This window comes from Capronia coronata, assembly GCF_000585585.1.
Source record: "Capronia coronata CBS 617.96 chromosome Unknown acBCG-supercont1.6, whole genome shotgun sequence".
Lineage (NCBI taxonomy): Eukaryota > Fungi > Ascomycota > Eurotiomycetes > Chaetothyriales > Herpotrichiellaceae > Capronia > Capronia coronata.
This window is the reverse complement of record NW_006912898.1, coordinates 69,851-92,756: the sequence shown is the minus strand read 5'-3', so window position 1 is coordinate 92,756 and position 22,906 is coordinate 69,851. Positions and strand designations below refer to the sequence as shown.

At 53.1% G+C, this 22,906-nt stretch overlaps 7 protein-coding genes across 7 annotated transcripts; 2 read left to right on the top strand and 5 right to left on the bottom strand.

Moving 5' to 3' along the window:
- Positions 1-969: 969 nt before the first annotated feature.
- On the bottom strand, positions 970-2,090 carry A1O1_06702 (alcohol dehydrogenase; the record flags this gene model as incomplete). Its single annotated transcript, XM_007727580.1, has 3 exons — positions 970-1,091; positions 1,154-1,901; positions 1,956-2,090. 3 exons carry the CDS (start codon positions 2,088-2,090, stop codon positions 970-972), a joined length of 1,005 nt encoding a protein of 334 aa, XP_007725770.1.
- Positions 2,091-3,758: 1,668 nt separating this feature from the next.
- Positions 3,759-7,418, bottom strand: A1O1_06701 (uncharacterized protein; the record flags this gene model as incomplete). Its single annotated transcript, XM_007727579.1, has 1 exon — positions 3,759-7,418. The coding sequence occupies one exon, from the start codon at positions 7,416-7,418 to the stop codon at positions 3,759-3,761; it is 3,660 nt and encodes a 1,219-aa protein (XP_007725769.1).
- Positions 7,419-8,490: 1,072 nt separating this feature from the next.
- Positions 8,491-10,248, bottom strand: A1O1_06700 (uncharacterized protein; the record flags this gene model as incomplete). Its single annotated transcript, XM_007727578.1, has 2 exons — positions 8,491-8,575; positions 8,630-10,248. 2 exons carry the CDS (start codon positions 10,246-10,248, stop codon positions 8,491-8,493), a joined length of 1,704 nt encoding a protein of 567 aa, XP_007725768.1.
- Positions 10,249-11,220: 972 nt separating this feature from the next.
- A1O1_06699 (uncharacterized protein) lies at positions 11,221-13,299 on the top strand (the record flags this gene model as incomplete). The annotated part of the gene is made up of 1 exon (XM_007727577.1): positions 11,221-13,299. One exon carries the CDS (start codon positions 11,221-11,223, stop codon positions 13,297-13,299), a length of 2,079 nt encoding a protein of 692 aa, XP_007725767.1.
- A 250-nt stretch (positions 13,300-13,549) lies between these two features.
- On the bottom strand, positions 13,550-14,598 carry A1O1_06698 (uncharacterized protein; the record flags this gene model as incomplete). The annotated part of the gene is made up of 2 exons (XM_007727576.1): positions 13,550-13,797; positions 13,869-14,598. The coding sequence occupies 2 exons, from the start codon at positions 14,596-14,598 to the stop codon at positions 13,550-13,552; spliced, it is 978 nt and encodes a 325-aa protein (XP_007725766.1).
- Positions 14,599-15,564: 966 nt separating this feature from the next.
- Positions 15,565-15,816, bottom strand: A1O1_06697 (uncharacterized protein; the record flags this gene model as incomplete). Its single annotated transcript, XM_007727575.1, has 1 exon — positions 15,565-15,816. One exon carries the CDS (start codon positions 15,814-15,816, stop codon positions 15,565-15,567), a length of 252 nt encoding a protein of 83 aa, XP_007725765.1.
- A 1,290-nt stretch (positions 15,817-17,106) lies between these two features.
- On the top strand, positions 17,107-19,875 carry A1O1_06696 (uncharacterized protein; the record flags this gene model as incomplete). The annotated part of the gene is made up of 1 exon (XM_007727574.1): positions 17,107-19,875. One exon carries the CDS (start codon positions 17,107-17,109, stop codon positions 19,873-19,875), a length of 2,769 nt encoding a protein of 922 aa, XP_007725764.1.
- Positions 19,876-22,906: the final 3,031 nt, after the last annotated feature.

The window sequence follows — 22,906 nt, the reverse complement described above, 5'->3', positions numbered from 1 at the left end:
TCTCGAATCATCTTCGCAAAATTTCTTTCAGACTGACATCGGCAAGGATATCAAAATGAATAGCCTCTCCTTCTGATGCTTCATTTCTTGCTGCAGCAGTGGCCTGCTTGAACTCACCTCTACCCAGTATGCGTTTCATGTTTGTATGTATACTGTTTCCACTCATCACCATGGCCATGGTGCCGTCCTGCTCCCGTAGGAATGGGTGCCGGTCCAGTGCGGTTCTTGCGGTTCATTTCAGCACCAGCGTATGCCTGCCAGCCCTACCTTCAGGGTGACCGGCTGACGAACATGCGAAGGTGTCTGCCAATCCACGGACCTCGTCCAAGGACCCGAAACGAATACACGTCTCCTTCAAGGTCATCCTTATCAAGAGAGTGAGACATCACGCTGATCCGCTGATCCGCTAATCAAGCATACCGTCACGTCGAAGGCGTTGGAGCCTAGGGACAAGAATGCCTACAAAGTCCTCGACATGGCCGCGAAGACACACCATGCCGGAGACACTTCATTCTCTCAAAGCGCCGACCGGGTGGAAACAGCTGCAATATCAGAAATGAGACAGGAGGAGAAGAGAGATTGATATTGATTATGTACGATAGAGAGACAAGGCTCTAAATGAGCTGTGGAACAATGACTATTCAGGCCGACGGTGGATTGGGCGCAGGCGCAGGCACAGACAATACGACAATACGATCCTATGCGTCACGAGTAGCAGGAAGCGAATACTCCCTCATTCTCCGTCAAACCCCCTCCTCTTCGTTTCATCTTCACCGTTCGGTGACAACCTTTCATTCTCGGTACGTCGTCAAGATTGGGGAATCTATCAAATTGACACGGGAGGGATACCTCGACCGGAAATGCATTTCCATACGCGAGCACTGCTCCTACAATTCACTTTTCACCCTTGATCACAGCCAACACCCGACACCCAACAGAAGCCTCACATTGGTGGCAGCCTACAATTCTCTAATCGAAGACGATGGCGGCCTTGATGGCACTCTTATTTTTCAACGACTCAAGACACTCCGCCCACTGCTCCAACTTGAACGTCTTATTGACAATGCCCTTGACTTTGACCTTGCCACTGTCTGTTCACGATCAGTGTCAGTCATGTGTTTGCCTACAAGAGCTGGAATGGCAGAATACATACCAAGGTAGTCAATGGCAGCAGGGAACTTGTATGTCTCACTGAACGATCCGAGGATGGTGATTTCATCGCCGAAGATCTTGCTGGGTGGCCATGTCACACGATCCTTGCTGCCATACACACCGTACACCACGAGCTTGCCGCCTCTTCGGACATAGTTGATCGCATCTTCGAGGATCTTGACACTACCCGTGGCTTCAACAACAATGTCGAATCCGTATGGGTTCTCTGCCTTGAGCTTCTCAAACTGTGCAGCAGGGTCCTTGCGAGACAGTGCCACGTATTCATCCGCAGCATCCAATGATTTGGCAAGATCCATCTTCAGACCCTCTGGCGCCGCAATCACCACCTTGCAACCACCGTTCTGACGAAGCATCTGCGCCAAGACCAACCCCGTAGGTCCCGCCCCAAACATGAGCACACTGGAGCCCATCTTGGGAGCGATCTTGTCCAGTCCGTGGGCGGCGCAGGAGGCAGGCTCAAGCAGAGTGGCATCGACATCAGAGAGATTCTGGATGTGGAATACTCGCTTGGCCGGGTAGGCACAGTACTCGGCAAAGCCACCATCCATGGTGACCCCGTGGGCCTGGAAGTCCTCACAGAGCAGCTCCTCTCCTCGACGGCAGTAGAAGCATTCCCCGCAGAGTTCGGAGTTGTCGGCGACTACACGGTCGCCGATGTTGAAGCCCTTCACCTTGGGCCCAACAGCAGCGACGACACCAACTGTTTCGTGGCCAGGAACTAAAGGGAACTGCGCCCCGAGTCAGGTGCATAGCTTCTGACGCGCATCAACGGTTCGACTTACCTTGGCCAGGAATTCTCCTTCATGGATGTGCAGATCTGTGCCGCACACACCACAGGCCTTGACTTGGATCTGTAGCCGACCATCAGCATCGTCAATTCTTTCCAGAGGGCTGTCTCGAGCGTACCAACACATCATGTTCACGCAGTTTCGGAAGGGGCAATTCGACAACATTGAATTTCTCGGGCTCGCTATACCCTGTGACATGCGTCAGTTACCATATTTCCAGGACACGACCGAGAATGCTCTCTCCAAGGCCGCAGGGTCGACTAGTGGGGCATACTCAGCGCCTTCATCGTGGTAGGAAGATCTGAAGCACCCATCTTGACGTGTATGTGACGATATATGGACGATTCAATCAACGACAGAAGTGAGAGCAGTGTAGGGAGAAGAGCAATCAGCTTGGACCACGGCAGGAGAATCAACCAGACGGTCGGTTGGGAGAAATATATGGGAAAATAAATGTTGAGGGGTCTCCAGGGCTCACCGTGGCCGAGTGCGGGGCGGCGGCGATTCTCGTTGCTTCGAAGCGGACAATTTGAAGATACGATTCTCGACCGTCTCTCCGATGCGCCAACAAGATCCGCCAGTCAAGATCGACCAGCTCTCCGAGATAGGCATCGTCGGGCCATATCGACTGTCGTGGAAGCGCACCAGCGTCGATACTAACACAGCTCCCCGGCGCCAGCTGTGTTCATTAAGTTGATCCGTCTACTCTGTATGCAGCTTCTCCTCACTTAACACCTTCCTGTCGATTGTTTCGCACGAGTTGGTGAGGATGTATGCAGCCTGCGCACCGAAACAATTCACCCTTCTCGTCCACCGTCCCCGTCGACACGATCTTGCCACCATGTCAACGAGACTGACTGACTAACTTACGGTCCCAGTCTGCAGCAAAGTTCAGAAGTTTCGACGGTCTGTCCCACCTCGGACGTATCCACCACGGCTATCAACCACCATCCCACAATAAATGATATACTAGTAGACAAAATGGCCCCGACGGTCTGGAGTAGGACCTCCCCCAAACTCCTATGGCCAACGCTAAAGGTTTCTTTTGTTGTGGGCGTCCGTTTCCGTCCTCCGGTAACGATACGCCATTGACCGACTTTCTCTGCAACCAATCCCATCTCATGACAGACCATATGACCGCGGGCCTTATTGCGGGTGATGGACAAAAGATGATATTGAGCCCAAGTGAACCCCAGCCACAATGTTGGTAGTCACCATTACTGTCCTTTGCACGTCCGCAAGTTACACCTGCTATTGAAAATATTATCTCGGCGTCAAACCCCGTCAGCATCATTATCGTCAGTTCCTGAAATTCTTTCTCAGAAAAGAAACAAATGGCATGTTCGAACACAGCCAGGGCATCTAGGAGAGTGTTGGCTTAATCTGCTGTTCTCAAGAGCCATTGCTGGCTGTATGCTCATGCTTCTTTTGTATCAAGCCACAGCTCATGTCTATACCAATCATTGCGTGTCCCAATGCTATGCCGATGTAGTACCGATGATGATGGTGCTGTCTGGGGAATACCTGTCTCATCCTCCTTCGCCTCTTCCATTTCCCATTGCAATGCGATCCAATCATGGTCGGTCCAACATCGTAAGCCCATTCGTGTCATGCACTCCGGGCAATCCATGATGGGTATGAAGCCTTGCCTTGGTCCAACCACTTCATCCCGTCAACCCGAACCCAACCGACGCCGGTGCCCATGCGGATACGACAAACCCAGCCCAAGCCCAAGTTCACTGCTTCGAAAAGCACTCATCGTGGTTTTGGCGCCTATAAGCTTCCTCTATCATCGCTTTATTTCAATCCAAAACCCTCGCTACCCGTAACTGCCATCCAGAGCTTGTGCTCAAGCTTTTCTCGACTGCTATATCGGTACAGGCTGAGGGTGTTGAAACATGTCCTGGCGATAGGAAATCGTTCAATCGGCTTATTGATGGGCCGACCAAATCCATCCATCTCGTCTTTGCTTCGAAGTAGTTGAATGCGAATGATGAGATTCGTGGCCCCCATGGCAGGAATCCGGTCGCTACCCGTGATGAAGCCGAGAATCTTTCTCTGGTCCTCGGCCGAGGCTCTGGCAAAGAAATCCCAAAACCAAACCACCTGCGGCTGCTGTTCTGGTGGCCCTTCGGTCTTGGGCCACCCTTCGTAGGTTGCCACCGCTCGGAGACTTGCAATGTCGAGGGGTTCATCCGAGCCGCGGACGAGAAGTTCAATCTCTTCAGGGCGGAACAGCGACAGCGCGTTGCCGCCGCACACCGTGAAGAAGCCCCGTTTGAATGGCTCATATTGGCGCGCAACCGCCGTCTCGAGAAGATAGTGGGTGTAGAGATCCACGAAATCTCGTCGGTTCGCGTTCGTCACTGCCCGTTTCTCCCCACCAGGACATAGCGGCACCTGCACGATCTCACCGTAGCGGTCCATTTCTGCCACGAAATCTCGACAGAACGTCTCCTCAACATCACCTTCGAAGTCCAGTAGCTGTCTGAAACCACGTGCAAGTGCAGGGCGGAACTCGGCCAGGTCGTCCAGGCTACATGCATGGCTCACTTTGGGTGTCGATGTCAGCTTGTCGCCGGTCGCCGGAGCCGAGGCCAGCAACTTCTTGAAGACAAAAGGCGGAAACGCCACATCCAAGATTGTCGAGTTGTAGATTGCGAGTCCCAACAAGACCCCCACCAGAAAGAATTGCTCCGAAGACTCGAAGCAGTATGGATTGAAATAGCAGTATTGAGAGTCGTCATCGTAAACAAACAACCCATGGTTGGGGTCGAAGATTTCTCGGACCAGAAGCAAAAACCATTCTTTGCGAATCCCACCAGCGTCGATGCCTTCTTCTCCTTGGAAATCGATCCGCAATCCTTTCTTGATGTCACTTCCTCCAGACCCCACGACTTCAGATACACTCCGGAGGCTGTCTTCCACAAGACAATCGCGTCGGACTTTAAGTACCAGGTACTGGCTCACGGCTTTCCTACTGAGTATGCTGTCGAAGAAGGCTTCCCTGGCTTTGACCTCCATCTGGCGTCGCGCGTCATGCTCCAGGATATGGATTTTTGCGTAGATGCTGAGGAAGAATGGATACTGACAGAAAGTAAACTTTGTCTTTGTAGTCTCCCAGGTTTCAAAGTCTGCGACCAGGTCTGCGTAGTCCAACATTGTGTTGTAGAAATTGCTGATGGGAATGATCTGGCCATGAGAGGCTCCCTGGCATTTTGCGTGGTGCCCCGGACTGTGAAATCGCTGCTCATGGTGACTAGAACCGTCTCTTTTCCTCCCTGTGTGACCGATGTTTGCTTGGAAGAGTATTGCCATAACCCTTGCGGCGGCCCGGATCTGCCAATCTTCACCGTACGACGACAGCTTGGGCTTGCCGTCGGACTTGCCGGCGGAGGTCGAAGAAGGTCGACCTCCCAAAGCGGCGTGAATCTGGGAGGCATGGTGCATTCCAGCGTCCGCAAAGCTGGGCACAAGACCTTCTGTGGGATTGATCGGTTCGTTGACCGGACGTTTTTGCTGCCGTGCCAGTCGATAAGTTACAAAGCTTCCCACCATCTCCACCGTCCGCTGAAAGTGTCCGTATGAGTACCTAGCAAACCATGACACGAGACAGTGGTGGATATCATTGGGAAGGTTGGCCATGAGACCCAAGATCCGTTTGACTATGCCTGAGTGGTGTCCCAGACTTCCGGGTCGTCTACCAGAACTCTGAGCACGTTTCGAAGGCGAACTGGGATGGCTGTCGTCCACCTGTCTCCCAGCCGTTGAGGGCGGGTGTGACATTGAGGTGCCAAACATCTTGCCGGCCTCTAGTCGCGTTGGCGTCAGTAACGGGTTGGACAACAGTATCAGCAGAAACCGACAGTCTTCGGGATACTTCAAAGGTTGCCGGGGTCGCTTCAGGAGATTCTCTGACATCTTGAGCAAGCAACGTTGAAGATGGGTTCGAGACTCGACGACATCCTGTTTGATTCTCTCCCGAGGACTCCGTTGTTGTGTAATCGGATCTGTCGATTTCGATTTGATCTCTTGCCATCTCTGCTCCCATAGGTCACCTGCATAGATTACACTTCTATACCACTCGGCAAGCTCGGCCCAATTGATTCTGGGATTTCTTGCACTGACCGAACCACGCCCCTTGTCTGGCGACCTGTCTCGATGATGGTGCCCGTCTTTACCAGTCACAGCTGCTTTTCCGCCCGTAGCGCCTAACCACCATGAACCATTCTCGGCGACATCGCCAAGCAGTAAGGTTTTGGCATCTAGTCCCGATAAGAAGACGTCGGTTGCACCCGCAGGGGTTGGTGTGGGCTCGGACAACTGACGCCTCTGCTGTGTTGCCGAAGCAGACCTTGGCTTCGGAGCTTGTGATGGTGGCTTTGGGAGAAGAAAAGAATGGTTGAGCGTTGCACAGCCGATGAAAGCTCCAGAAATGTAGTTCTCAACTGCACGAAATATATCAGTCCTAACATTAGAGGAGAATACAGATCCCGATCCAGTATCAGGGGCGTCTCGTTCCCTGCGGTCTGATGGTCTAGTCTGCATTGAAGCAGAGGCTGAGAAAGGATCTGTCGAACTCCCCTGAACAAAAGAAGAATTTGCACTTTGTGCAGACGAAGGGGGTATCGTCAAGGGAGTATTTGAAGGGATTCGTGATTTAAGCGCCGGACGTGGCGACGGCGGTGGGGATTCGTGCTCGTCGTGGATCTCATTGTGCAGAAGGCCCTCCCCGGGCGATCCCTGGAGCAAAAAGGCCTCATCTTTCGGAGACGTACTCTGAACATTGATGGCTTGGGACTGTGAGTCGCTCTGTGGAAGGTAGGATTCCAAATACTGCCTCAAACAGCGATCTATCAGAGCCGTTGTCCTTTCGAGCGTGACGGGCACGACATTGCGTGGAGGTGATGCTCCAACTGCCGGGGTCTTGAGGCCTCCTCTGGTCTCGGTGTTGTCTTCAAGATCGTTGATGGTGAGGCAGGTGGTGCACCGGAATACCTTTAGTCCCTGCGGCCATCGTACGGTCGAGTCGCAAGTCATGCATTTGCCGGTAAGAAACTGACGATCGGAACGATTCGAAGGGTTCTCCACGGGGCCGCTCTTCGTAATGTTTTCTTCTTGACGTACTTCACGTCGCCCACGACCACTGAAATCCCCCTCGGGATGGGTGTGTTGTTTCTTCTCGGGTTTCTTCGAGCCAAACAACGAGGGGAACGGGTGGCTGAACGAGCGAGTGTGGTTGTTTTTGGTCGAACTCGATTCAGGTGAGTCGGGGAGGGGCTTTCGACGGAGAGAGGGAATCTCGTAGCTTTCTGCTGAGGCCGATGCAGGAGGCGGGGGCAACGGTCGATTCAGGTCTGCATTTGTCGACCATTCATGGGTTGTGTTTCGAGCAGTCTGTATCCTGCGAGGTACTGGCCGAGAAGTTAGGGGATGCGAGGGCGGCATCGGCGCCATTGTTGTGATACAAAGCCAGGACCACGCCTCGACACCGGGCGATGAGACAAGATATTGCAAGGAAGGTAGGCAGGTTATTCAGAGAATCTACGCGAACGGCGTGGTCGATGTGTGGATATCTCGGAACCGCGGGTCAAGTAGCAAACCTGCGAAGGGTTCCGTTGACTGTGTTGATGTTGCGACGAGAACTGTTTCCTATTTAGACCGAGCCACGCTCAAACGAATAAAGGAAGTCAATCTCCTGGGATAGTGTCGCAGCCCGTGTGGCATGGGAGCCTCAGCATGTTGTTCTTCCGTCAAAGAGAGGAGGCAGCGTGTTGCCGGAGGCGGGCAGGCGCGAGGTAGGCAGACCTTAGCAACAGTAGCATGTCATAGTAATACTACTACTAATTGCCAGAGACAACGAAGGGGCGAAAAGGAAGCCAGAGCATCCCTTGTCATTCGTGACAGGAGAGTGAGGTGAGGTAGGTGGGCAGGTTCGAGCAAGGGCCGAGGGTAGTACGACTTCAGGATCTTGGTGTCTACTCCGTATGGTTTGTAGACTGGAACAAACATAGGACCTCGTAGTGCAGTGGTCCTCAGTAACGTCAAACACCTGTAACGAGTGGTCGTTGGCTGTCCTGCGCTGCGCTGGATACGCGGACAGTTAGTTCTCAACGGACAAAGTCACGGACCCAGGGGATGACGTGCCAAGGCTGGAGAAGAGCGAGCGACTCGCCGAATCCAAGACCCTCGCCGAATAGAACCGAACTACCTCTCTACAGAGGTACATGTCCTGTGCTATACTTAGAGTAAGACTCCATGTATCCATTCAGCCTCTTGTGACCGACACATGAAACTAGGCGATCATGGATCACGGTGGCCCCCTCCGACGTAACTACCTCTGACTTGCGAAGACTTTTTCACACTCTGCATATACAGTAGTACTACTCTTCTCGTCCATGTCCTTCCCAATTGCGAGAGTCGATCTGCAACCCTTCAACAATCAGGACCTTTGGCTTCCAGGATACATTGGGCACACAAGGCACGCCGCGAAGAGCTCCGAAGCGTGAAGAGATGAAAGGAGATCTGTCTACAACACGTCCAGCCTGTACTCGGCAACCAGTTTATCGGCCGCAGTGAGACCTGTGAGATAGGCCGTGCTCTGAATGTGGTTGCTGCACATGGTTGTTAGCAAATCTTCCCAGAACAGAAACGAATGGACCATTTACTTAGCAACAATTGGAATCACACTCATGTCTGCCACGCGCAGCTTTTCGACGCCAAAGACCTTGAAGTCTCTGTCCACTACTGAATCCTTCTCGTCCCGACCCATTCGGGCTGTTCCCATCATGTGCCACGTGCTCGACGAGTTCCTTTTCCAGAAGTCGATAATGTCCTCTTCCGACTCGCTCTTCGGAGTAAGTAGATGGGCAGTCGTATGCTCGGTGAACTTGGGGTTCTTGAAAACCTTACACACCTCTCGTGTGAGTTCAACTGCAAGTCTTCGATCAAAAGGGTGAGAGAAATAGTTGGGGTCGAAGACCAGAGGCACCTTGGGATCGGAGGATCGTAAAGTCACAGTGCCAGTGGATTGTTGGTTGAGGAGAAACAGAAACACCGTTGTGCCTGCGGCCGCATTCTCTGGGTCGAGGAAGTAAGGGGTATGGGCCACGTTCAAGAGCACCTCGTAATGGGGAATGGTTGGCTTTTGCAGGAACTGTTTCTGACTCTCTGGCAGTTTCTGAAACTCCTCAGTCGCGTAGATGCCGTCAAGCTTGAGATATGCCAGCCCAAGAGCACAGCCATATTCTGACAGAGGCCCCGTGCCGTCTCTTTCCCACTGCGCTCTCGCGTCTGCCTGAAGCTCTTTGCTCTTGTAGAATCTGTGTCGGTCTGTAGTGTGATCAGCCCTCTCAAAACTCAGCATGACATGATGGTGGTCTTTCATGTGCTGTCCCACGTTCGAGTTGGCCTTCACAACAGGGATATTGAAGCTGCCAAGCTGGTCCGCCGGCCCTATACCCGAGTGCATGAGAATCCGTGGAGTGTCCTGAGCGCCGGCGGAGAGGATGATTTCTTTACTGGCATAGAACTTACGGCCATCAAAGGTCTCAACTCCAACGGCTTTGCTGCCATCGAACAAAACACGACACACCTCAGTATCGACAAGAATCTCCAGATTGGAAGGGGCTCCTATCAAAGCATCGGCCGAGGTGGAACGGACTCCTTTGTATGCCGTCGAAGCACAGATGGAAAGACCAATAGGGTCACCAGAATTGTGATCTAGATTGGGCTCCGTGCCATGTGCAAGCCATAGTTCCATCAGAGAATGGAAAGTTCGTTCCCATATTCTGGGGAAGCCGACGTGGATCGGGCCATTGAAGCCGTGGTCTTCAGGCTTGGGGTCTAGGTACTTTTTGCAGTCATCGGGAATATCCGGCGACGAGGCGTGGTAGCTCTCCAGTCTCTTGTATCGTTGTTTCGCGTTTTCCCAGGCCCATTCATCGTCGCCAACCAGATGTGCAATCTCGTCATGGTCATCCCGAGGTCCAATTGTCCAGACGCTGAAGTTGATAGAGGTACTGCCTCCGAGCCCTTTACCACGGTCATACTCGATGACACTCCCGTCGAAGCCTTTGATAGGAACAGTCTTGTACCCCCAATTTTGCGCTGGAATCATCCGGTGAAGCCACCTTTCTGCATCGACACGATTCGCTTTCGAATCATTCTTTCCCCCGGCTTCTATGAGAAGGACAGAAGGTGCCTTCTTGCTATGTGCAAGGTGCGCCGCAAGGACAGCACCAGCAGCGCCAGCGCCCACCACGATGAATTCGTACGTCTCCGGCATCTCTCAGGGGTTGAAACGCGACTGTTCCAAGTTAGGTAGACATGAAGCTGAGCGCCATGCCCAGCAGACAGAAGACCTCTTATAAGGAAAGGGAAGCAGAGGACAGTCACCAACGAGGCTAATCTAGTACAGACCAAACATTGCTGTCATTGCTCTTGCTGGGTAGTGTTGCTTGGGAATTGTACCCTCAACCCCGGCTTTCACCTATGCCATCTAGTCACACAGTGGTTGTCTGGAAACGTAGATTGAGAATCCATCGACAGTCCGTGAAACGCGGGAGGAGTCAAACCGCTAAATGTCAGCCAGACCGAGGAGACCATTCAAGGTTGCCACCTCGCAGCAGGCACGTTGCTCATGATTTTGTCACGGCGAGGGTGAGTGTAAGGATGATGACCCTATCAGACCCATCCACAGAAAGCAAAAAGACAAAGAGCGCAAGGTTACAAGGTTGAACTGCGTGACGCGAAATGCTTGAGGCGGACAGAGCAAGATCGCCCGCCCATCAAGAGAGCAAGAGCCGTAGTACGGACACCCCAAATTACTATATGTGACATTTCACCTACTTTTCCACTATTCAGAACGAATCTGGCCAATCTTACACCGTTATAACGTTCTTCTTTCAAAGCCTGCAAGGACAGAACCCACTGGCAGAGATTCAAACACGGCGAGACAGGGAACCAAAAAAGCGGCACCGCCAAATCCATTTAGGCGCGCCCCTTTAACCGTTTATAGGCGGTCGGCATACCTAAAAGTTGATAAGAGGAGCGCCTATTGTATCGAAAGCCCCAGGCTGCTTATATCATTTCTGCGGTGCCACTTTTTTTTGTTAGCTGGCTCGGCCGCAAAAGCAGCGCATGCATTTCATTCCTGTTCGGTTGGAAATTCAGATTTCATCTCCATCGGTCATATCAAGAGTCCCTTCTGAATCTTCACGAATCCAACCCTGGCCTACGAATATTCAACCAGCAACACATGGACATTGCGTGTCGGGTGTGCAGATCTTCTCGCCTGAGGAAAATCTCGCCGCGCTGGTTCGCCGCTGCTAACGGGCTTAGTCCAGTCGCTGGTCTGCGATCACATCGTTCTTGTCTGTCAACTGACGCTTCCCCGGAACAGGCGTCTCCTCCAGAGGCCCAGACTCTGTTGGATCACAGCCAGAGACCTTTCAAGGCACCGACAGCGACATCAACCCTCCGGAGTCCTGCTGACAGGCAACATCGGGATGCAGGAAGACTTCCAACCTCATGCCCAGGCTGTGGCGCCCTCACGCAGGATGTTGAGCCTGGTGAGGCGGGATTTTACACAAAGTCGAGGAACACGGTGAAGAAATACCTGAAGGCTGTTGAGTATGAATCCCGCCTGGCAAGCCAGCAGGAGGGTGCGGTCGAGGAAGATGGCGTCCCAAAGCAGACTACCTCCCTAGAGGAAGACGGTGAACAGATTGAGGGCAATATGTCTATACCTAATACACCTATTCGTCCTCCGGTCTGTGATCGCTGTCACCATCTAATCCATGACTCTCGCGGTGTTCCTATCGCACATCCTTCTATCGAGGACATTGCAGACTCGATTGCAGAATCACCATTCTCCAAGAACCATGTATATCACGTCCTCGATGCTGCAGACTTCCCCATGTCTTTAGTACCTTCGATTTTCAAGAGCTTGTCTCTAGCGAAGCCACGGAGCCAAAACCGTCGTTCACAACACTCATTCTCCTCAAAGCCGTCGCTTTCGTTCATAATCACGCGGTCGGATTTACTCGGACCCACCAAGGACATGGTTGACAAAATGATGCCGAAGTTGGTCTCCATTCTGAGAACGGCTCTAGGGCGCAGATATCAGAATATCAGACTGGGGAATGTCCATCTGGTTTCCTCGAAAAGAGGGTGGTGGACAAAGGACATCAAGGAGAGTATCTGGGAGCGAGGAGGGGGCAATTGGTTGGTTGGCAAGTTCAATGTAGGGAAATCCAGTCTTTTCGAAGTGCTATTTCCCAAAGGCTCCGGTGAAAGGGCTCCGGTATACGCAGAACTACAACAGCATCAGCAAGAAACGGACACCGTCGACGATGCAACATCGAGCAACTTCCTCTCAGAAAACAGTCTACTCCCGCCACCTCAGCCCGAGGTTCCATTTCCCACCATGCCGTTGGTGTCAAATCTGCCTGGAACCACCGCTTCGCCTATCAGGCTTCCTTTTGGTAATAACAGAGGAGAACTCGTCGACCTGCCTGGCTTGGAGCGTGGTGGGCTTGATCGATTTGTGCGGCCGGAGGATAGACTTGACCTGGTCATGGAGCACCGTCCGAAGGTCCTGCAGTTCAAGATCAAACCAGGCCAATCTCTGCTTCTCGGAGGTGGACTTATTCGGATCACACCCAAGTTGGATGAGCAGGATCCCAGTACGATAATGCTGGCTTACCCGTTTGTACCCCTGAAATCCCACGTCACATCAACGGAAAAAGCCGTCAGCGCACAAGAAGAGCAACGTGCAAGTGGTGTGGACTCGATCCTCGCGGAGGACGCACAGCAGGCCATGGCTCCGGCTGGCAAGTTCTCCCTTCAGACGGATGTTACAAAGTCCCGAGCAGGGTCCGTGATCAGGGCAGGGGTTGACGCAGCGAAGTTGCCATTCAAGGTCTATGCCACAGACATTCTCATCGAAGGGGTGGGCTGGGTCGAGCTTGTCTGTCAGGTGAGAAAGTACCGACACACAACTCAGGCTGCTCCTGTGGAAGCTGAGCCTGTTGGAGAACAAGACTCAAACACATCAGCTGTCCCTACTGCAGAAGCGGTGTCTATTGATACCACCGGATTCGTCCCTTTCACCACATCAACTGCGGTCACTGAGGTTGAAACCCAGGATTTTCCGCAAGTGGAAATCTTCACTCCAACGGGCAGGTTTGTCGGTCAACGGCCGTCTCTGGAGGTATGGGACATATGGAATAGCGGCAAGCCCCGGAGTCAAATTCGGACTGCTCGTCCACGAAGGGCGATGAGTGGGGCGAAAAAGCAAGGAAAGAAATTGCGTCGTGCGGTGTCTGACCCGTGAACACAATGGGAGAGAACTGTCGATATAGGGAGAGATGCGATATGGTTGATTCAACTGTCCTTGCAACCTTACACGATGCTGACGGTTTCGGACGGCATTCCCAAGATCGGGAGCCTTGTATCATTAAGATTCAGGCAGGATTTGTCACAAGTCATTGATTAGATATCTCAGATACCCACCGAGTCCTTTGTCCTAGGATTATACCTTCAGCTTCCAGATCTCGGTGATGGTCATTGCTACGCCAACCCTTTCATTCCGTTAGAACAACGATCTTCCCGCGAGCGAGGTTCTTTTCCATGGTGTCATGTGCCTCGACAATCTGGTCCAACTTGAAGACCTTGCCGACCTGCACCGGCAACGTGCCGTCCTCGATCTGCTTGAGCAGGTCATTCAGTGGGGTCTCCTTGAATTCATCTGGGCCACCTGAGTAGACCGTAAGGCAGACCGTGTTTGGAATGACATCCATGGGAGCGAAACTATCGAACGTCCATTTGTTGCCTGGGGAGAAAGAATTAGTGACCATTGGAGACGGAGACAGAGATAGAGCCATCAGTCAGTCCAGGACTTACCAACAATTCCAGTCATGCAAACAATCCCCCCTCCAACTGCGCATTGCAGGGAGTCTTCCAGAGTGACTGTGCCGATCAATTCCAAGACCTTGTCAAACTTGTGATCCTTGACCTGCGCCGCGACCTTTCCATCGTCGACGATGACCTGGTCCACTCCGGACTTCTTCAACAGGTCGGCCGTGGCCTGAGAGGAGTTCCGACTGGTGGAGGCCACGAAACAGCCATGGTTTTTGGCAATGGCGGCCGCCGCAAGGCCCACGGATGTCGTGCCTCCACGCACCAGGAGCCGGTCCTTCGGGGTCAAATGCAACGCCTTGAACAGAGAGCCGTACGCCGTCTGTAGCATTTCGGGCACGGCGCCGATGATGGTCCAGTCCAGATTGGTATCGAGGGCTTGCACATTGCTCGCCTTGACGCACGTGTACTCGGCGTATCCGCCGTCGAACGCTCGCCCCATGCCTCCCATGGCCGTGGCGACCTTCTGGCCAGGCTCAAACTGGCCGCCGGGACACTTGTCCACCACCCCGGAGGCCTCGATCCCTAGGACGCGAGGAAACTTGACTCCGGGACTGTGGCCTTGACGGGTGAAGAGCTCCGACCGATTGAGGCCGAATGCTTTGACATGGATGAGAACTTCATCGTCCTTTGGGGTTGGGATGGGGATGTTTTCGAGTTTGAGGACTTCGGGGCCGCCCGGTTCATGAATCACCGCAGCTTTCATGGTTGCCATGGTGCGCGTGGTGTATGTCTTTGTGATACTAGTAGTAGTAGTTGCGGGTGACAACTTCTGTGTTAGTGAGAGGATACTGGTAGTCCAATGCCGGATGCTGTTCATCTGTTGATTATACAAGACCGTAAGACCGTCTGGGAATCATGCCAAATAGATCAATATATTCTCCCTCCGGTGCCAGCCGTTGAAGTTGTTGTGTACCACCCAACAATCTCAATCCCAATCCAGGTCTTGACTCAGCTTTACGCGTTCCTTCAACAATCAGCTTTCCTATTCGGGCGGTACAGCTGCTGCATAACTCACAGGACGACCTGAACTCTCCGGTTGCTGCCCCTTCGAGACTCTTCGACGATGATCCTGCGTTCCGCCTATATCCGATAAGCCCGAGCTGCCACTGTCTGTCTCTCCTATGACACAATCTTCGGACTTACAAGAGCACAAAAGGGGATAATGAAACCACGTCAACAGAATACATTCTGTACGAACAATGTTTGCCAGTCGTGGTTTGGGGGCCTGACAGCCCTGGCATAAGTTCAAGAGGTAGATGTATGGGCGCTGATGCTTGATTCCATAAGCTTTTCCCCAGTTTGATCCTAGGAGAGTAGCACATGTCCATGTACTGCTGCAGATGAGTTCGGGCATGGAGGCAGCTCTCATGCAACACTGTCAGCAAAAGAAGTGGGAAGCAATACTGTCCATATGACAGATTGCAAACGGTGTATTGGCCATCTATTAGGTATACACGAGTTCGAAAATAACCAATCTGGGTCTTGAGGCCTCCGAGTGCTCTCCAGCACGCTGCCTGACCAGTCCTGTGGTATAGCCAAAGTCTTCCTACCCAGTCGAACCCACGAGCAAGCCTCCCTCCCAACGCCTACTAACGCAGGGAATGCGAACCAAATAACCACATGTGCGGGTCTTGCGCAAGAATACGCGTCCAAGAGATGTTAAAGGCCAGCCTCATGTTCATCTCGAATGTGCTTCCCGTGGCGGTGATGATTTGCCCTGACCATCGCTGTCTCCGCTGCTGTAATCGGCGTCACTGTCGCCAGGAATGAGGGACGACACGGGTTTTCTGGGCGGCATGGTCGACGTTTGGTCGTGGCGGTGGCGCGTCGCCTCGAGTTGCTTCAGCTTTTCGTCGGTCTCGCGCAACTTGGCATCGAGGTCTTCGAGTTGATGTCGCTGCGACTGGAGGGTGTCCTTCCTGTACCCCATCTTGTCAGCGAACCGGTGTTGACGGAGAGGTCCGCGTCTTACTTCTGTTCGACCGACTCCTCCAATGCTCCAACATCGTTCAGTTTGAATAAATCATCCAAGGCAGCGGAGAAGTCGCGAGCAATAGTCCTATTTCGCCGTCAGTGATGATACCATGTGGTCTGTCCATGACCAGCGCTTACGATTGTGGTCTGCCATTTGCCTTCCATCTAGCGTCGTTGGCCATGTTGTTCGATGCAGTCGGTTTGAGAGGTCGCAACTCAGAGCAAATATAACAGTGCAATGCAGTGCAGAGTAGAGCAGAGGACTAGTTATATGGATTCAAGAATCAGGCAGGACAATAGTCCCCCAAATGATGTCAAGTGACAATAGAAGCAGCTGTCGAGGAGTCACATAGAGTCAAACGCTCAACACTGAGCCCCCGAACGACTCGGACTTCGTAGGTTCTGAACCACTGAGGCAGGCAGCTGGTAGTAGTGGCTGCCCTGTAGGCTTGTCCTGTCCGTGGCACTGATGCCTTCTACAAGAAACCTTACTGTAGAGCGAATGCCTGCGATCAGGCAAAAGGAGGTCACGCTCCCCCTGGAACGAGAGAGCAACAACTGCATCCCACAGTAAGGGCGCGAACCAAAGCATTGGGGGGCTGTAGGGGGTTTAGGGGTGCCGATCGTGATCTCAATGTCAACGATGTAATGTGCAAGGGTCATTTCCGCTGATGCCCATGCAGTGGTTGAAATGGACCTGTCAGGCGTCGATGGGCGTAGGGGCGACAATATTATTAGGCACTTCTTGGGTTCCTTCGGCTCCTTTAGGCCCCTGGGGCCCCTAAGCCTGACACTGTCAAACTCGAAAAGCGAAACGACCGCCAACCTCAGTCCTTTGCCGGGAAATCTCGCCTATCATCTAGTATAGCACCACTAGACAGCACCCTGGTCCGTTCAATCATTTTGCTCAATTGGTGTGGTGTCGTCTATAGGTACGTACTCTGTAGTGGTAGTTCCTGTGGTTCCAGCCATCGATCAACCGCGGATCTTGAAGCAGCCAGCAATTTTTCCACCATCATTTCGCGTCAACCACAATTGAACCACAACCACAATTTTCATCATCTAGTTTCCATCTCCTCCACCAACCCGCTCGCTGCCTTCCCCATCGTTCGCCTAAAGGCAATCACCCGCGCGTCTCTGGCCATCCTGTCCGCGGACTGCCTTGATTCGCGCCGTCACAGCGTAGAGACCTTGTCGCATCTCCGGGCGGGCGACATTCATCCTCTACCATCTTTGCGACGATGGGATGCCTTCGTTAACAGCCTACACTCCATACGAGACGCTTGTGTTTTGTCACTCCGTCGCCCGCCATGGCTCGGACTCAGAAGCCTTTGAGAACATCGCAAATACACTAAATGCCAATGAACTCATTCGCGAGAATCAGACCTACGATCAGACGCGACTGACGGCGTCCGCACTTCAAGGACTATACCAGGATTTGCTGGTGGAGGAAAATGTCGCCGGGGTCCCTACGGTCAATGGTGACAATGTCAATCCGCGCAAACGAAAGCTGTCGGCGTCCCCTCGATCTGAAAAGGATGAGCCGTCCGAAGAGAAAATACTGCAATCCCTGGTAGACAAGCTTTATGCTCGCTTCAAGGAGCAAACCATAAGAGAAATCCGCGCGGAAGAGGAGGCTTACGCTGAAATCAAGGCGGAGATTGCCCAGCTGGAGAAAGAGGTTGAGGATGAACAGCAAGCGCAGAGCAAGGCCGAAGCCGCCAAAGTCGAAGTCCAACCGCAGGTCAAGGAACTCGTCGATGAAGACAGTGCGCCGACGGAGCCAGAGCCCCGGCCGAGCCCTGATGCAGCTGCGGCTCAGCTACATGCCAGCCTCGATGCAAGTCGAGCCGAACAGGTTGCGCCGAAAGTCGAGGTGTCTCCGCCAAATACCAGAGCATCACCTTCTTCTACTCGAAGTGGTCTACAGCAACATCCTGTGGTAACTTCGGCTTCTCCAGCACCGCCCACCCCCAGTGTCTCCTCAGCCGCACAGCCGGTGGAGTCTGCTCAAGTCAGACCCTCGCAGCATTCAGGACATCCTCAGCATCGCTCGCCATCATCGTTCCATCCTGCTCTTCCCACTCCATCCCCTCAACGACCCAACTATGCCTCGATCAATCCACAACATTTCCAACCTGGGCCGCAAGGTCATCCAGTACCAGTGCAACCCGGCATGCAAGGAATCCCTCATATGCCTCCACCGGCAGAATATCCAGGCCAAAAACGGGCGAGCTCTTCGTCTGGTCAGGGTAGAGGATCACCGATACCTATGCCGCCTCAACAGCCATATCCACCATATGCGGGCTACCCACCGCCTCCGTGGCCGCATCACATTCCTCCACAGCATCAATATCCTCAATCGCCGTACGGGAATCCACAATATTATATGCCATCGCCGCCCGGAAGACCTGGAATCCCATATCAAACACCACATCATCCCGCATACCAACAATATCCCCAGAGTGCCCCGATTCACTATCAGGGTCAGCCGCCCCCGCCTCACGGTTGGCATCCGCAGTCCGGACAACCATATTACAGCTATCATGGATCTGCAAATGTCACGCCCGTTCCTCGAAGCGACTCTAGGCGGCAGTTGTCGCGAGGCAGATCTTCCACACCGTGGAAGAGACGTGCAGATTTGTCAACACGCGCTCGTCAGCCTAGTCCTGTTCGACCAGAGAGAGATGTCAGCCCTCTCACAGATACAGAAACTCCTTCAAATACAAAAGTCAGGAAATCGCCCGAGAGAAAGGGGCAGAGGACAGGCCCAACACTATTATCAGCCCCCGAGGTCCCCTCAGCAAGAGGCAGACAGGCGACCAGTGCCACTTCATCCGCGATTGCTCAGTCCAGGTCTGAATCAATGGCATCTTTTACATCTGATGTTCCTACAGAGAAGCGGAAGAGGGGACGTCCGCCTCAGAAAATCAAGGCCGAACCTCCGAGTACACCTGCTCCTATGCCATCGGACAACGAACAGACTCAACAAACATCTGGGCGAATCGCCAAATCTCAGTCTGGCGCTGCCACATTGACGAACGAGCCGACTAGGACCACCAAGCGCAAACGCTCTCCGGAAAGAGAGTCTGCGACTCCTCCTTTACCGTCCCCAGCCCCCACTGCGATACCGCACAGTACCCCACGTGATTCTTCACTGGTTACTGTCTCCAAGAACTTTGCGAAAACTTCTCAACTGCTCCTCAACGAGATTCTCTCGCATAAGCTGGCGGGGATATTTGCCAAACCTTTGTCGGAGCGCGATGCGCCAGGCTACAAGAGTCTGGTCCTTCGTCCCCAGGATCTCAAGAGCATCAAAGCTGCCATCTCCAGAGGCGGGAAGGCTGCTTTGGCCGCAATTGAGGCTTTGGAAAGTGACGGGGAGAGTGGCGAGGACAGCGACGCGAAGATCACACCGGCCTCGGCGCCGGATGCTCGGGAAGGCCACATCGGCAATGGGCTCTACCAAGTGAAAGTATCGGAAGACTTGGTCCCGCCGCGAGGCATCGTCAACTCGTCACAGCTCGAGATGGAGTTGGTGAGGATGTTCGCCAACGCGATTATGTTCAACCCTCTCCCCACCTCGGAACGGGGATTCGGCCGGTCTCTTCGACTGAGGAAGGATCAGGCAGACCTGGACTCGGACGAAGACACCAGCGACGACACTGCATCCAGCGAACAAGGACATGCGGCCGAGGAAGGCGGCATCATCTCGGACACCCGAGAAATGTTCGACGATGTCCTCGCCCAAATCCGCAAATGGCGCGAAGATGTCGAGAGGCTGGGCGCCGACGATACTGTTGCTGGTGGAGGGGGTGGTGCCGGCGGCGCGGGCTCCAAGCTCTTGCAGTCTTCCGGCTCGTTTGGCGCCCAACAACATGGCAGTGCGAGTGCTAGTGTCAGGCACTCTAGCGTCGGATCGGCTTTGAACGAGGAGGAGACAACCGCAGAGGTTTCGACGCCTGTTCCGACAACAGGAACGGCTAGAAAGCGAAGGCGGATCGCAGAGACTTGAATCTCTGGACATCTCGACTCGTTTGTCCCGTCGACTCAAAAGGAGTCTGGATCGGACGAAGCTCTCGTAGGGTCATCTCAACCCGGAATGGGGGAATAGTATAGGCTAGACAATCAACGTCCACTACCCAGTATCTATCATATGTGTAAGAGATTCTATTCTTGTATCATATAACCCATGGCGTAAGGAGAGCGGGAAGTCACGACATCATTGTTTACGAGCAAGGATGTCATGATGATATGGGTGATGGGTGAAGATAATTTACCTATGTACCAACCTGAAAGCACGAATATAATATACAATTATGATGGATTATATTCGTCAAATCCATCAGTTCGCTATAGAGGAGAGATATTATCTCTGACTCCCACGGACAGGTTCCTCTCCAAGTGATCAAAATCCGCTATTCCCCTTATATGGGCCAATGTAATGCGAAGAGAAGAGAGTGTTGTGTATGAAGTTCTCTATCTCTATGGATGCTAGCTATCCTGCCAGTCTAGTCTCGAGCATTGTCATTTCAGGGTGTGGTCTCCTGGCCACCCCTTGCCCTACTGCTGATGTCTTGCACGTCTGCCACAACAAGTTCTGTGGTTGGAAAGTGGGCGAGACGGGAGGTTTCTCGACGAAAGGACGCAGTACACAACACACCGCATACCTACAGTACCGGCACGTACCTTATAGTGTGCTTCGGCTCGGCTGCGCGGGCTATTCATAGAAGCCTGCGGTGGACATTTCGACAGTGCAACCCACTTCTATCTCCACCATCTTTAGGGCCTCGTCAATGCTTGGAAACTGAACTGAGGGTCGCCTTGCAGACAACAGCAAATCCTGATGTGCTTTCGTTCCAAGAATAGTAAGTTGATCGATGACACCCAAGTCTGGCGTGCTTCACCTTTGCAAGACCTCCCTAGGGTCAATATCAGTCACAAGGGATTCGATAGCTCACCAATTGGTACTTGGCAAAGAAGAAATTTTGCTTGCTAGTAGAGTACGCATGGACTGACAAGATCCACAGTGTCGGGTTCGTATGGAGGGCGTATCCTGATGTTCGCATGAGTCCTTCGACCTGTTGGATTTGAACGAGTGAATCTGTGGTTTCCTTGTCGAAGTGAAGAGATAGTAGTGGATGGCGCCGCTGTCTGTATGGGACATTTGCCTGGGCCAGATGATGCGAGTCATGATTCAATTGCCCGCATCTTGACCCTCAAATTGGACCACCATCAGCAGCATCGTCGTCGTGGATAGAGACAAGCAGTGTCAAGGAATGGGCTACCAGCAACCGGCGGGGTTGTGTTCACAGGAGAAAGCTCACTCTGGGTACCCGCCACATTCTAAACGAAAACAGGATCGTCCTTTCCAGGTGCTGGAAGATGGACACTGGGACAGCATCCATATGCAACGGATAGTTTGTCCGCATGATGTGCGATGTCGACGACAACATACGCAGTGAGTTCTCTCGATCCCCTCAACCCACCCGTGGACAGATTGTCGCCAGTGTCCGGTTTGCGGTCCCAGCATGGGTCGGAACCATTAACAGGGTCGTCTGCCGTCTGCCGTCTTGCGAAGTTGCCTTGCGAAACTCCTTGAGCGAAAGAGAGCAAAAGGTTCAGCTGGGCGAGGCCTTGACAACGTCCAAACCAAAGCCAGGTGCCAACTTGCTCATCCCACGTGAGTCGAAATTGCAGATCAATAAATGATACGTACCCCTTAGCCAGGCCGGCTCTCATATGTTACAAGACGCAGCAAAAGTATTGGACAGACTAAGTGGGATGAAGCCTATCAACCTGAATATCAGAGTTGTCCTGTTTGTCAATCAAAGTGGTCAGCATCACGCTCCAATGCATATCCGAAAGTGAGGAGTCGACGTCCATCCAGTTGATTGTCGTACTTGCTGGTGCTTCATGAAGCCGGGTGCCCTGTATTGAGCTGCAACGGGGTTGTCCACGTCTAGACGCTTGTGAGCCTGGTGACGAGTCGCTGCCTGCCAACACATGAGATCACGAACTCTGCATGAAATGGTGCATACGCTGCAGTAGCAAGGATGTGTTCGGCTTGCGTGGGACTCGGGACCATCCCAGAATATCCAGCCCGTACCATTGTTCACTGGCCGCCATATACGCTCGGGTCCACGAATAGCAGGGCGTGACCATACCTAGTTATCAATATCCAGGAAAGCGTCCTTGATGGCGGTGTGATCAAGTCGTAAGCCAACACAAACCGGATCGGGATGAAGAATGCTCCAGACGGGAACTCACCTTCGTATTGGCATCCTTGCAGGTCTGGGTAATAATGTCACCGCTGAAAATGTCACCAAGGATCCAGCTGAAGGGACGCCCGAGTTCAGGTTCATCAGCGCTGTCACCCTATGCCATCCAAGGCAAGTGAACAGATTCCGGTCGAAATCGTGTGCGCGGAACCTCGTATTCGCGTCCCTTGCCTCCCTAGTACAGACAAGGGGGCTTACCACTCATCAGATTGTACGGGATGGTACGCGGGCACTTTGGAAAGCCAATGAGCAGGAGAGGCGCTATCGTGTCCCACTGGCACCGCACGGCTTGCCACGTCAGACGCGACGGCGTCCTTGTTAGCCGAGGCTTATCAATTTGGTCTCAGCAGCAAGTGGTCTTGGTTGATGCATAACCAAATCCGGGGTGCAGCTTTTTTCCCTTTGTTCGTCTCGTCCCCATCGCAGATTGGCCAACGTCCTCGCAAGCGAAGGGGTCAACGTCAATTAGTCTCCACGGCGATCCGGTTATCGCCCTGGAGCCGTTTAGCTCCTGAAACAGGTACAACGCTGTCAGTTTTTTCCCGGTGGCGGCCAGAGGGCCAAGATCGACAGGGAGCAAGAGTGGTATGAGAACCGCTCCGTCAGGACATGATCTCTTGCACTAGGTCAGGCAATGTTGAGATATCGCATGCGGCGGATCCAAGGTTGAACTCTTCTTCCAAGATTTTGCTCAACAATCGTGGGGGATAGCAGCGGCATGATGGCTCGAAGTGCCGGAAGAGGGAATCTTTCAGTGTCGCCCGC